This window comes from Spinacia oleracea, chromosome 4 (assembly GCF_020520425.1).
Source record: "Spinacia oleracea cultivar Varoflay chromosome 4, BTI_SOV_V1, whole genome shotgun sequence".
Lineage (NCBI taxonomy): Eukaryota > Viridiplantae > Streptophyta > Magnoliopsida > Caryophyllales > Amaranthaceae > Spinacia > Spinacia oleracea.
The window spans coordinates 133,787,038-133,801,272 of NC_079490.1; the positions used below are offsets into that span (position 1 = coordinate 133,787,038).

Sequence of the window (14,235 nt, forward strand, 5' to 3'; positions counted from 1 at the left end):
ACATGATCAGTACAGATCTGGACATATGGGACATGATCTAGAAATATGGGTTTTGATGGACATGATCTTGACAAATTAGTACAGATTTAGATATGATCTAAATAGATCGATCTGAATATGTGGGTTCTGATCTACACGTATGGGTTCTGATCTAGACAGATCGATTTTGATCTGGATATGATCTGTGTATATCAATTCTGGTTTTGACATGATTTATACAGATCTATACTGATTTGGACACGATTTATATAGATCAGTTATGGTTTGTAAAGATCAGTTCTTATCTGGACATGATATGTACAGATTAGTTCTGATCTAGGCATGATCTGTACATATCATTTTGATCTGTTTTGATCTATTCTGATCTGGTCATGATATTTACGTATCAGTTCTGATCTAGTCATGATCTGTACAAATCAATTCTGATATGGACATGATCTTTGCAGATCAATTTTGATCTGAACATAATATGTACAGAGACGATATGTATACCAGTTATAATCTGGACATATCGATTCTGATCTGGACATGATATGTACAAATCAGTTCTGATCTGAACATATTGGTTCTGTAAGGATCGGACATGATTTGTAAGGATCGATCCTGATTTAGAAAAGATCTTTGCATATCTGAACATGATCTGGACATGACCTGATCATATCGTTTCTGGTCTAATCATATCATTTTTGGTCTGGATATTATTTGGTTATATCATTTTTTGTCTGTGAAGGAAATATGTCCTTCACCCAAGGTGCATTAAGTCTAATACCGAGGTTTAGATTAATTGCGAACAATTAATTCAGTAAGATCAAGTGATCAGAACAGCTAGCTGGAGCAATGCTTCCGATCAGTGAGTTCTAATCTATATTAGGCTCACAACTTGCTCTTGACTAAACCTATAAGGTCACACCAATGACATGTAACAGATCACTGGATTAAATGAATCGGAAATTCATTTAATAGCTTTTCGGGAATTAGTTTGGAAAATGTATTATACGATACGACCTTGCGTCGGAATCGTATATCGTATCACGAATATTCGTAAGCTGGGCGAAACGAATAATCGTATCGTACAACGGTGATTCGTCGTGTACGATACGATAAATAATAGCCGTAAGGCGTTCGTCGCGAATACGAGCCGCATCGGAGCTGTCGGCCCGTCGAGCCAAGCGCGCAAGGCCCAACGAGTCAGCGAGCTCGCAATGCAGCAAGCAAGCCAGCCCGTGTGGGCGTGGCAGCGTACACAAACGCGCAGCAGCACAACAATGAGCATGCAAGGCCCACGGCCCATGCTGCTCGATTGCGCGATGTGGGCTTCGGCCTGCAGTGTGGGCTGTGCGCGGGGAGTGCTCGTGTGTTTGGTGTGGCCGGTCAAGGCCCTTTGGTCTTGGCCGGTTACACTAATATAACAATTAGGGTATATTATTTCATACACACTTCAACAATCAGTTTTCCAAGTTAACCTAAACCTAATTCCTAAATTACGTTGTTCAGTTTTTCTCTCTGCTAAAAAACTGTTCATCCCGAAAAGCAAAAATCTTGTGCGTTGTCTAAGCTACAATAATCAAGACGGATCTGAACGTGTCGGTGAACCAAATAGAGGAACGACAAGTGGAGTTCTTTGTTCGTGTTCGTTGATACAATACTCGGGGAAACACACTTCAAATGTAAGTATGCTTAAACTGTGCTTTATACATGTTTCCTTGCTTTGGGGATGTTCCGCACATGTTATGTATGTTTAACTGTATTCCCCTACAGTCTGGATATATAATAGTTATGATCTATAAAAATCAGTTCTGATATGGACATGACCTGATCATATCGTTTCTGATCTGGACTTAATGGTTTTAATTTGGACATGATGAATTTGAATGTTTTGTTAATGTTTTTTATGCCTTAAATAACAGATTTTAATTGCACCAACAAAAATATTTTTTTTATTAAATCAATAATAGTACTAAAATAATAATAATAATAACAATGATAAAAAAATATACCAATAATAATAATAATAATAATAATAATAATAATAATAATATGATCTGGTCTGATCTGATATGAACTTATTTTTTCTGATTTAAATTGATCTGAACTTATTTTTTATGAATGATATGATCTGATCAGGTCTGGTCTAATCTGTGAGGGGGTCGAAAAAGCACGAGGCTAATGCGTGACCTCGTCCCTCGTGGGTGTGACGATTCTTTTATTCAATCAAGTGTAATTGGATTTCCTGTGAGTATACACCCAATTGACTAGTAATATAGGAGTCGCCATTCAGTTTTTAACGACAATGAGAAAAACTGACAAAACCCGGTTATCGTGACATAATGGGAGTGCTATTATGTTTGACCACGACGGCCGTAGGTTCCCTTGTGATCCCTGGTGTGGGGATCTCTCAACATACACCCGCAAGGTAGAGATTGAGGGTTCGGGGGACTGTAACTACCGAGAGGAGTACTCGCTCGTCGATAACTCCAGAGGCAGGATATCCTTACTAGCTCAGCATAAATAATTGAAGGGACATGCGTTAACTATTAAACTAATCTGAGTTGATTTTAGCAATATGCAACATATAATACTAGATCGATCGTGATTATCTGATTTAAATAGTATTAAGCGACCTAGCATGATAATCCAATTTCCCAAAAAATATTATGTTTGTTAGGCGTGATAGAACAATCAGATTTAGTTAGTTTAACAGTTCATAAAAAAGGCGAGGAAAACAATTAAATCATCGAAAAGGGACACATTACGATGCACCCTTGAGAGGTGCCTCACGGTTCTCAGAAAACTAACCACTTTGACTTTCCTATTTCTCCTTTTTATTTAACGAATCTCAAATTATGGGACAGGATACGTTCTGTTCGATTTATGGATCGATTGCGACAGAACGCGTGAACAATTTCGCAGCGTGAGGCTTAGGCTAAGGGTTGGAGTCAATACTCAGAATATGAATTGTGTGTTGTCTTTTTTCACGTCGAATTTGGGTTGTATTTATAGGGGAGAGTTCGTGGAAAGATAGAATTGCGGAGTTCTAATCCACAAAGAATTAGGAAAAAACATGTACCCAGGTATTTTCAGCGCCCAGGCTTGGGCGCCGAAGATTTCGACGCCCAGAGCCAGGCGTTGAAAATAGGGTCTGGGCTGTTTTCTTAGTCAGATTCGGATTCCTGAAATCCGTAGTGTTTGAGACTTAATCGAGTCTTTTAGTGCGTATCAATTTCATGACGGAATGCGTCTGGGCCCGTTACGAACTCTAGGCTCGTTAGGATTTTAATTAATACGTAACTCTTATTTCCGAATCATATTAGGAATAGGATTCTCGCAGTTTTCTATCTCATTTAGGATTTATGTTGGAGTGCAACACCTAATTCTGACAGGTTTCTATCTTTTATGACTTGCCACTTTTAGAAGCTACGTTTTACGGTAGTTACTATTTTTAGCAGGTTTCTATAAATAGCAGGTTTCGGGTGAAATGAAAAGGGGAATTGAGATTCGTTTATTTTATAGGAGATGCGTTGTCAAGTGGAGATTTATGTTTTCATCATCGAACCTTCCCTTTCGGGAATGGGGACAAATTTAGGTGTCTACAGTTAGCCCCCACTTTGACTGAGTCTTGGAGTAAGACGATGGTCAAAGTATTAGACGGAGTGCGTCATACAAGCCATGGTGACCTGTTTTGGCGAGGGTCTCACGATCCCCCGAGTGATAACATTTGACTTAAGGGTCATCACTTGAAGTGTCGACATATCCCTCACGTGTCATTGGGATTTGGCAACGGATAGTATAGAAACTTCCTCACTTTGTCATTGGAAGGATCTAAAGAAGTGTAAAAACTCCCTCACTTTGTCATTGGGAGTAGCTACAGATGTTTTCGAAATCAAAGCTATAAAGTGTAATTGGGCCTGGCCAAGCCCAACCACGAGGTAAAAATGTTTTTAAAGATTCTCATTTTCAGGGCTAGCTAAACGAGAAAACCCCCTTGTTTTTATGGGACGTAAAACGAAGGAAAATCCAGCACATCGCTCTTTTTTGGAAAAAACGGAAAACCAATTCTTTTAATTTTTGGAAAAGGGAAAACCAGAAAAAGTTATCGCTGCAGCGACTAAGGACCTACGCGACTTGTGACGTAGACCCCGCCGGCTAAAGATGGCGAGCCTGTCCGCTAAGGGTGGACACCCCGTCCGATAGAAGTGGACGAATCTGTTTTTGAAATTTGAAAATAAGGACCTACGCGGCTTGTGACGTAGACCCCGCCGGCTAAAGATGGCGAACCTGTCCGCTAAGGGTGGACACCCCGTCCGATAGCAGTGGACGAATCTATTTTGAAATTTATTTGCGCTTTTTGAAAATAAGGACCTACGTGGTTTACACCGTAGACCCCATCGGCTGAAGATGGCGAGCCTGTTTCATTTTGTTTTTGAAGACTTCATTTTTGGAAAACTGAGGACCTGCGCGGCTAGTGACGCAGACCCCGCCCGCTGAGGGTGGGCGAACCCATTTTGAATTTCTTATTTTGCCTACGTAGAAGGGCTTTTGTGATTACAACCTGTTGGTGGGTCGCAATATTTCCTGATCAGGTGTGTCCTATAAGTGGGTCCACACTGTGTATATTTTTAACGATATTGCAAAATACCGTTCTTGGGAAAGAAATATCAAGATAACAGATATTTTACACAAAATAGGGGATTGCGCGTGCCCGACAGCGAATATTCGCTGTCTGGGAAGCATTTTCAGCGCCCAGCTCTGGGCGCGAGAATTTCTAACGCCCAGAGCTGGGCGTTGAAAATGCGAAAGCGGAGACGGGTCTTTAAATTCACGGATCGTCTCCTTCCTTTCCCATTTCCACCATTTTCGCTCAAGCTCCTCATCTCTTTCAACTGATTTCTTGCTCGTTTCTTCACTTTTCTTTACGAATTCTACTCCAAATCACTTCCTAATCTTCCCAATGTAAGTAATCTTCAGTAATTTTGAGCTTTTTTGTCAATTTCAATATTTTTGTCAAGTATCTTTATGCATGAAATTGATTTGGGGGTTTTTGATTTTGTGCCCCTTTCCTTCAATTAGATAGTTGGAAATGTTCCTCATAACATGTTAATTAGTTTGTGCATGTTAATTTTCGCAAGTATGTTGATTTTTTTGTTGAATTTGGGCATTTTCATGCTAGCCCCCAAGTATACCTACGACTCTAGTGTTTTCTTGCAATGTAGGTGTTCTTGGTATATTGCTTGCGTTCCTCATAATTCATGAATGACAAATTATGGAGGAATTTTCATTTTGTTGGAGTTAATTAAAAAAAATTCACTTAGGGAATTTTTTGCTCGATATGAACTTAGTATCATGTCTTAGGGAACAAAAAATTGTATGACTCCATTTTATGAGCGGAATGCGCTCCTTTAGTGATTGGTGTGAGTGCTAATTTTGTTAAAGGTATAATGCCTTATTGTATTATTGATCAGCATGCCTGACGAGTCGTCACCTCCTTCTGGTGGCCACGAGGAGCGTGGCATGACGCGTCAGTCTACTGGCGCGGGTCCCCTATGGGTGGGCCCTAAGCTCCCCTACGACGGTCGTGATCTGCACTACGACCTAGAGCACCACGTGACTTCCCGCCTTCACGCGAGGAGAGAGACTACGGTTCGCGGCTATGGCGCAGCGACGAGTGAGACCGTTTTTAGCTTCCTGAGCTCGGACGCCCAGGCTTTGGTGAGGGCGAGCTCACTATTTCCGGTGGTCGAGACCTTCTGGGAGATACTGCGGCTTAACATCTCCCTGTCCTTTCTGCGGTCGTTCATGAGGTGGTGGTGGGATACCACCAACACCTTCCATTTTCCTTGGGGCGAGATGACAATCACTCCCGAGGACTACACGGCTTTGACGGGCTTGACCTTTACAGGGAACCCCGTTCGTCTGAGGTCGGATGGCCCATCGCCGACTGTTACTGAGGGTACCAGGCTCCTGGGCTCGTGGATGGGTAGGAGATTGCCTTCGTACCAGCCCCGTGGGATACCCTTCGCTGACCTGATGTGGGCCTTAGAGCCTGGGGTAGAGGAGTCGCCTTCGAGACATGCTCGGCTGTTCTACCTCCATTTTATTACTTCCACTTTTCTATCGGGTCCGACTGACACCTTTGACCCGAGGTGGATAGGGATGGTGGAGGACGTGTCTACACTGGGTGACTATCGCTGGGGCGATTTGGGCTATGCGACGCTCGTCGGCCAGATGAGTTTGGCGGTGCGCGACTCGGACCCGAGTAGACGTCACTTTGTGATTACATTAGCGGGAGTGCCGCGTTTGATCGAGGTACGTGCCTAGACTTTCTTTTGTTTTCTCGCTTTTACCGGGCCTCTTTTTTTTTTATGTTTTATTGTCTTTTCTTTTTGCAGCTGTGGGCCTTTGAGCACTTACCTTGGCTGGCTCCCCGAAAGGGGCAGAGGCCTTTGGAGTTCCCTGTCGGTCGCCGTTGGGGTTGGAAGAAGAAGCTGACAGTGCATCCACCGCCCGATACCGTGTGGGATCTTATTCGGGACGGGAACCCTGAGCATGTACAGAATCTTATCCTCTATCTCATATTTCGTCATTCTTTTTATTTTCTACATGCGAGATCTGACCGTGTTTGTACAAAAACAGGTGGTTTGGACCCCATGGCTCTCTTTTAGGGGTACTCATGCTTCGGTCAGGGATAGTTATGCCCTGAGCCAGATGCGGGTTTTGTTCGTTGGCCGCCGGGACCCTGTCTGGTACCTGGGAGAGCGGGTACGTATGCAGACGGTCGGGGCTTTTTCGGTGCCTAGGCCTCCGCCTGGGACCATGTTGTCTACTCGCTCGATAGGTGAGTCGTGGAGGGTCCACTAGAGGACTGGCGTGCCGGCGACGGAGTTGGTGATAGAGGGAGCTAGCTATCATCAGTTTATCCAGGATTCTCTTCGTCTCCCGGAGCCTGGCGCTGTAAGTTGCCCTCTCTTTTCGTTTTGATTTTAGTGTTTTTATGCTCGTGCCTATGTGTTTATGTCTACTGTGTTTTGTGCAGGAGTGTCCTGACCCTTCGTTGGGGGGATGGGTGCTTCCCGATGCTCGGATCTCGTATACCGGAGAGAGTGGATCCGAGATTGTGGAGACTTTCTCGGAAGACCGGGTTTTCCATGCTCCGCTCCCTGAGGGAGTACAGGCGGTATGCACCTTTTATTTGTGCACTCTTCTTATATCTTTCTTTTTTTTCTTTTGTTACTAACATTCCTGTTTCAGGTTCCGGCCCATACGGCCAACGCGATGGTGGGGGTGATCAACCGGTTGAAGTTCGCGTTGGTTCGAGCCCGATCTGCACTTTCTTGCAGGAGCCCCCACTCTACTCGGGTAATGTGCCCTTTTTTTTCTTTTGGTCTGTACCTTTTGTTTGGCTTTCTGTTACTCACTCTCTTTTTGTCTTTTCTTGTAGACGGGTGCTGGACGAGCCGGGGCCGACGACGCGGGTCCCTCGAGCGAGGGACACGGTCGTGAGAGAGAGAGGGCACGACACTCGCCCCTACGGCATCGCCGTTCCAACGCGGGGGTGAGTTCTTCCGGGGAGAGGTCCGAGCCGGAGCGTAGGCGACGTTCCGTGTCGGTGGCCCGAGAGCCTAGCCCCGAGTTGCAGTCACAACCTCATTTTTGGGGTGATTCTGGCTGGGGGCCCTCATACCACGGGGAGTGGAGTGGATGGACCGGCGAGGCTTGGAGACATGGAGCCGATGACGAGTCTTAGGCTTACCTCCTGTTTTGTACATATTCATTCTTGTATTCCGCATGTATATATATTTTTTTGCGATTTTTGGTGCAAGAATGTTTTGAGCCTTCCGTGGGCTTTGCTTTAACATATTATAGTAATATTAGCTTTCTAAACCAACGACGAATTTTGAAAAGGGAAAGAATTTCGTAAAAATAATGAGTTCATACAAGAGTGCACACATATTTTTAGACTAACCGACTACTTGGGGTATTACATATGCATGTTCACTATTTTTTTGTTTTTTTGCCGACTCGTGCCATACTCCTTTGTTGGGCTTGTTCCTGAAAATTCTTGTGGCTTTGTTTTTCATTCTATTTGGTCTTGCCCGTGCATGGGTTAGGGTATAGTTCCCTTTGCAATATCTTTTCTTCTTGATGCGTTGCATGACTTTATTATTTTTTAATTTTTATTGGACCGAATCCTTGATAAGGATTGCCTACGTATCTTGTCAGAATCAGGTCGCGCGTAGTTCTAGCTTTTGAAATTTTTTTTGAAAGGGTGTTCATTACACGTCTGCTTCCCCCCCCCCCCCCCCACAAGTGTTCGTGGTTCTTTTGATGGTTCGAAAAAGGAGTACGAACACTTGCAGAATCGGGAGGATAGGTGGCAAGAGAGAATGACGCCCGTTCAAGGGCGAAAGAAATATCGGCGCCCAGGCCTGGGCGTGAAAAATAACAGCGCCCAGCCCTGGGCGTTGAAGTTTTGTCCTTCGCTTTTTCCTACTTTATCGAGTTTTATGTCGTTTGCTTATAGTAATGTACAGAATGCTCGCTTATGAGTCTTAACGTGTTTTATTAGATGCCTTAACTCCGGACTGGATTTTATTAAATATAGTACTTTTTCAATTGGTCTAAGTTCGTGAGGTTAGCGAATTCCGCTCCATCTATGTCAGCTAGTTGGACTGCTCCGCCAGGTAGGATGGTCTTTACAAAATATGGTCATGTCCAGTTAGGCCGGAATTTTCCTCGAGGGTCCGTAGTAGGTGCGCGGACTTCTTTTAATACAAAATCCCCTTCTTTGATATTTCGAGGTTTGACTCTTTTGTTGAATTGCCTTGCGATGCGCTTTTGATACACTTGCACGTGATGTAAAGCTCTCAACCTCCGTTCGTCTAAAAGGACGAGCTCGTTGTACCTAGCTTGAACCCAATCAGCTTCGGGTAGCTTGCTTTCTAGGACGATCCGGAGGGAGGGAATTTCCAACTCGATCGGTTGAACTTCTTCCATTCCGTATACCAAGGAGTAGGGTGTTACTCCAATGGAGGTGCGGATTGAGGTTCGATAGCCCCATAATGCGAAGTGTAATTTGTTGGGCCAATCCTTATAATTTTCGGCCATTTTTTCGATTATGACTTTAATATTTTTGTTGGCCGCCTCTACCGCGTCATTCATTTGCGGCCTGTAGGGAGAGGATTTATGGTGTTTGACATGATATTTTTCGAGCAGGTCTTGGACTTCGGCCCTAAAGTGGGAACCTTGGTCACTTATGATTTCATGTGGAACCCTGTATCGACAGAATATGTTCTTTTCTAGGAATCGAGCGACATGTTTGGCCGTTAATTTTGCATAGGAGACTGCCTCTACCCATTTAGCGAAGTAATCAATTACGACTAAAACGTACTCGTGTCCCCCTACGCCTGTTGGTGTTACCTTGCCGATTATATCTATACCCCAGGTGGAAAAGGGCCATGGAGAAGTGAAGGTGTATAGTTCCGAGGGAGGCAAATGGTTAAGGTTACTGAAGATTTGGCATTTTGGGCAAGTTTTTACAAAGTGGTGGCAATCGGTTTCCATAGTGGTCCAATAGTACCCTGAGCGGGATATTTTTCGGGGTAGCATTTTTCCGTTCATATGGGGTCCGCACACGCCGTTATGGTATTCTTCTATTAGTCTTTGGGCTTGGTTTTGGTGGACACAAAGTAAATTGATTTTATTCGGCGTGTATTTGTACAGTTCTCCCAGAATTATGCTATATTGTGAAGCGAGGAGGCGTAGGGCCTTTTGTGCTCGCGGGGAGGTGTTTGGGGGGAATTCCCCACTTGTTTTGTAACGAAGGATGTCCGTGTACCATGGTTCTTCTTCGGTGTTTTCAGGTTCGGAGTCTATGGTACAGCAATAAGCCGGCTCTTTCCTTCGCTCGACCCGAAGGGTCATTCCGTCCCATTCATTCGGGATGTTGAGCATTGAAGCTAGCTTCGCTAGTGCATCCGCGAATTGGTTGTCGTCTCTTGGTAAGTACGTATACTCGATTTTTTCAAATTGCTCGACTATTTGGTCTAAGTGAGCTTGATATTTTGAGAGACTAGTGCTTCGGACCTTCCATCTTTTGGATATATGGTTGATTATTAGGGAAGAATCCCCGAAGACTTGTAGATGTTTGACTCCGAGGCTAACTGCGGCCTCTAACCCAACTATGCAGGCCTCGTATTCGGCGGCGTTGTTTGTGGCCTCGAAGTCAAGTTTGACGGAAATTGGTATATGGGCCCCTTCGGGACTGACTAGGAGAACTCCGACGCCGCATCCTTTCTGGTTGGACGCGCCATCGAAGTATAGTGTCCAATAGTCGTCTTGTATCATTAGAAGTTCCTCATCGGGGAGGAGGTAAGCTTCCGTGGTTTCCTCATTCGTGGCATGCTCGGCCAGGAATTCGGCTACCGCTCTTCCTTTGATTGTTTTTTTCTGGCATGAATTTTTGGTTGAATTCTGAGAGCATGACTAGCCACCTGGACAGGCGAACATTTAGGGCGGGCTTTTCGAACATGTATTTTAAGGGGTCTAGTTGTGACACTATATGAACAGTGTGGGCCAATAGGTAATGTCTGAGTTTTTTGGATGCCCAGACGAGGGCGAGGCAGGTTTTCTCAAGTTCTGTGTATCTCGTCTCGTACTGTATGAACTTCTTGCTCAAGTAGTAAATGGCTCGCTCGGATCCATGTACACACTGTGAGAGCATAGCTCCCGCTGCAGTATCCGTGACGGTTAGGTATAGGCGTAAAGGGATTCCAGGCAAAGGCGGGGAGAGGACGGGTGGTTTGCTTAGGTATTCTTTGATTTTATCGAAGGCAGTTTGGCATTGTTCATCCCATTCGACTTTTTCTTCTTTTCTTAATTTTTTGAATATTGGCTCACAAGTCATAGTAAGCTTGGAAATGAACCTACTAATGTATTGCAGCTTTTCTAGGAAGCCCCTTATCTGTTTTTCAGTTTTTGGTGGGGGCATTTCGGTAATGGCTTTGATCTTAGATGGGTCAATCTCGATTCCTCGCGTACTAACAACATATCCTAGCAATTTTCCCGAGGTTACCCCGAACACACATTTTTGTGGATTTAGTCTCATGTTATATTTCAAGATTCGGGTGAAGAACTTTTTAAGTGTCGGGAGGTGACCGTGCCGGTCTTTAGATTTGACGATCATGTCGTCCACATAGACCTCGATTTCTTTGTGTATCATGTCATGTAGTAACGTGGTGGCTGTTCTTTGATAGGTGGCCCCCGCGATTTTCAAACCAAAAGGCATTACAGTGTAACAATATGTACCCCAAGGGGTAATGAAAGTTGTTTTTTCCATGTCTTCTTCTGCCATGAGTATTTGGTTATATCCGGCGTACCCGTCCATAAAGGAGAGGAGTGCGTGCTCTGCGGTGTTGTCTACTAGTATGTCAATGTGAGGTAGAGGGAAGTCATCTTTAGGACTGGCTTTGTTGAGGTCTCGAAAGTCTACGCACATTCGCACTCGTCCATCTTTCTTAGCTACGGGGACAATATTGGCCACCCATTCTGGGTAGTTGGAGACTTTTATAAAGCCGGCGTCTAATTGTTTAGTGACTTCTTCTTTTATTTTCAAGGCTATCTCTGGTTTGAGCCGCCGTAGCTTTTGTTTTACTGGCGTCATTTTGGGATCTAGCGGAATTTTATGCTCAGCGATTTCTCGATCTATTCCTGGCATGTCTTTGTAGGACCAAGCAAAGACACCCTCGAATTCCCGCAAAGTGGATATTAGATCGGCCTTTTCAGTGGGAGTTAAGGTGAGGCCAATTTTAATGATTTTAGGATTTTCTTCTGTTCCAATATTTACCGATTCTGTGTCCTCAATTATAGGAGTTTTGAGTTCTTGTTCACTTACAGCTTTTATTAGTTCGGTATATTCCTCTTCTGGCTCTTTTTCGTGCTCATTAGTGGCGAGACATTCTGCATTATTACTCGGATTTTTAAGCGACATATACTCAGAAGTTTTGTTTATCTTATTAAAGTCATGAAGAATTACATCAAAAAGATCTCCCGGAGTAGAGATTTCCGGGTCTAAACTTTTTTTGGGAGGGGTTACAATTTTGCTAAGTTCGGACTCGGATTCAGACTCTAATTCTTCGTACATCGGACCCTCTCCCGCAGATATCTTGAACTTCATCCCACGAGCATTGGTCCATTTGAAAGTCTTGCGCCACCCTCGTTGGATTTGGTCATCTTTTGAGGGTGATGGAGCGATCAATTTAGTAGGATCGAACACTTCATCTTGAAGAGCTAATGCCATAATTTCTGTTTCATTCTTCGCTCTTTTCTTTTCTAACCCAAACAATAGCCCGAAAGCATGTGAGTTGGGGAGCGTTTTTGGCATAGCACGATTCTTTGGGGCGAGTGGCCTTTGAGAACGTAAAGGGTCGTGTCCCAGAGCATGCATCTCTTGGGTTTGTGCGACCTCTAGGTATAGATGTTCGGGATATGCTTCTTCCATCGCGTTCCTTGATGGCTATCACGGGCAGGTATTCAGGGGCCCTGCATTATTGTTGTGGAGTAGGAGACACATTAGTTTGTTTCGTGAGTCGGTTTTTTTAGACATTCTATGACTATCCTTAAGTCAGACTAGTATATTTGGACTGCTATGTGTGCACTTTGAGCTCTTTATATTTTCGAAAATCTCTGCCCGTGTGACATTCATAATTATTTGCATGGTCGACTTTAGTGTCGAGCATTGCCGTCGTAGGAGGCCTAACAACGACGCAAAGAGTTATTAATTTTTTCACGAGTCGCTTTTGAAATCGAGTGCTTTTCTTACGCCCTCGTAGCAATTCGTTTTACGAACATTTTTTTTGTGCTACGTATTTTCCTTTTGCGCGGGCACCGAGGCTGCTGCGCCTGACCAGAAGGCCGAGCAGCAACTTCAGCGCCCAGCGAGGGGCGTGAGAAATCCTGGCGCCCAGCCAGGGGCGTTGAAAATGCGTCCCTGGCTGGTTCTCTTCTGTTTATGCGACTTCGATTTGCGTGCTTGTCTAATAACGTCCTTTACGCGTAGCAGCGTTTGTGGGATTCTTTACAGGCCATCCCGAGCGTCGCTTATTTTTGTGGCGATCATTCGGGTTTGCGGAACACGTATTTCGGTATAACTCTTTGGCAAATTAGTCTATGAATGTTTGGGCAATTTTTAAGGTCGTTGGTTTTCTAGCATTATTTGTCTAGCATTATTTGTACGCACAATCATAACATAGTCACATAGTTCGCTACACATAACTACATTACAAACGTGGATTTGAAAATTAAATATGTCACGTAGTTTATGATAGGCTTCTATGGATAGTATTTGCGCCTGGCTTGGTACCGCTTCTATCGTAGATCCAACACATGCCCCGGTCGAGGTAGTGTCTTCAACAGACGAATTTCGCTCAAGAGGCCAACCCGCAAGTGCAAGCCAAGGGGGCATGCAGGCGAGAGGGACCTAATGAGCGAGCGATTGGGTTCGGGATAGGTGTACTACCTGCACAAGTACCGAGTGGGCAACATGCACGGCGTATGCACCCCCCTATTGGCGAAAAAAGGTATCCTTAGTCCCAACTCCCGAGGGAGCTGAGATTCGTTATGCGGTTCTGCCCGTTCACAATAATATGCTGATTTTCAGGTCGTCCCAACTTGATGGGGAAATAAACGCGGGGTAGGATCGTTTCACCCTTCGGCTATTTTGATTACCTACAAGCACGAGTATTTCCTTCACTATCCCCAGTGGAGTCGCCACTGTGAGGGGGTCGAAAAAGCACGAGGCTAATGCGTGACCTCGTCCCTCGTGGGTGTGACGATTCTTTTATTCAATCAAGTGTAATTGGATTTCCTGTGAGTATACACCCAATTGACTAGTAATATAGGAGTCGCCATTCAGTTTTTAACGACAATGAGAAAAACTGACAAAACCAGGTTATCGTGACATAAAGGGAGTGCAATTATGTTTGACCACGACGGCCGTAGGTTCCCTTGTGATCCCTGGTGTGGGGATCTCTCAACATACACCCGCAAGGTAGAGATTGAGGATTCGGGGGACTGTAACTACCGAGAGGAGTACTCGCTCGTCGATAACTCCAGAGGCAGGATATCCTTACTGTTGTGGGCAAAATTACCATGCCTTCGTGTACCAATGAGGATGCGACACATGGCACGTATTACGCCCCCTAAGCAGAAACCATACGAAGACTAGTCCACAGCATGGGTATC

General features: G+C 44.5%; 1 protein-coding gene across 1 annotated transcript; it reads left to right on the top strand.

Moving 5' to 3' along the window:
* The first annotated feature begins 6,180 nt into the window (after window positions 1-6,180).
* Window positions 6,181-6,909, top strand: LOC130472512 (uncharacterized). The gene is made up of 2 exons (XM_056843730.1): window positions 6,181-6,303; window positions 6,387-6,909. The coding sequence occupies exons 1-2, from the start codon at window positions 6,223-6,225 to the stop codon at window positions 6,657-6,659; spliced, it is 354 nt and encodes a 117-aa protein (XP_056699708.1). The 5' UTR covers window positions 6,181-6,222; the 3' UTR covers window positions 6,660-6,909.
* The last annotated feature ends 7,326 nt before the right edge of the window (window positions 6,910-14,235 follow it).

Coding starts and splice junctions, on each gene's coding strand:
- LOC130472512 (XM_056843730.1), top strand. CDS start 6,223: ATGAGTTTGGCGGTGCGCGACTCGGACCCGAGTAGACGTCACTTTGTG. Junction 6,304..6,386: donor GAGTGCCGCGTTTGATCGAG/GTACGTGCCTAG, acceptor TTCTTTTTGCAG/CTGTGGGCCTTTGAGCACTT.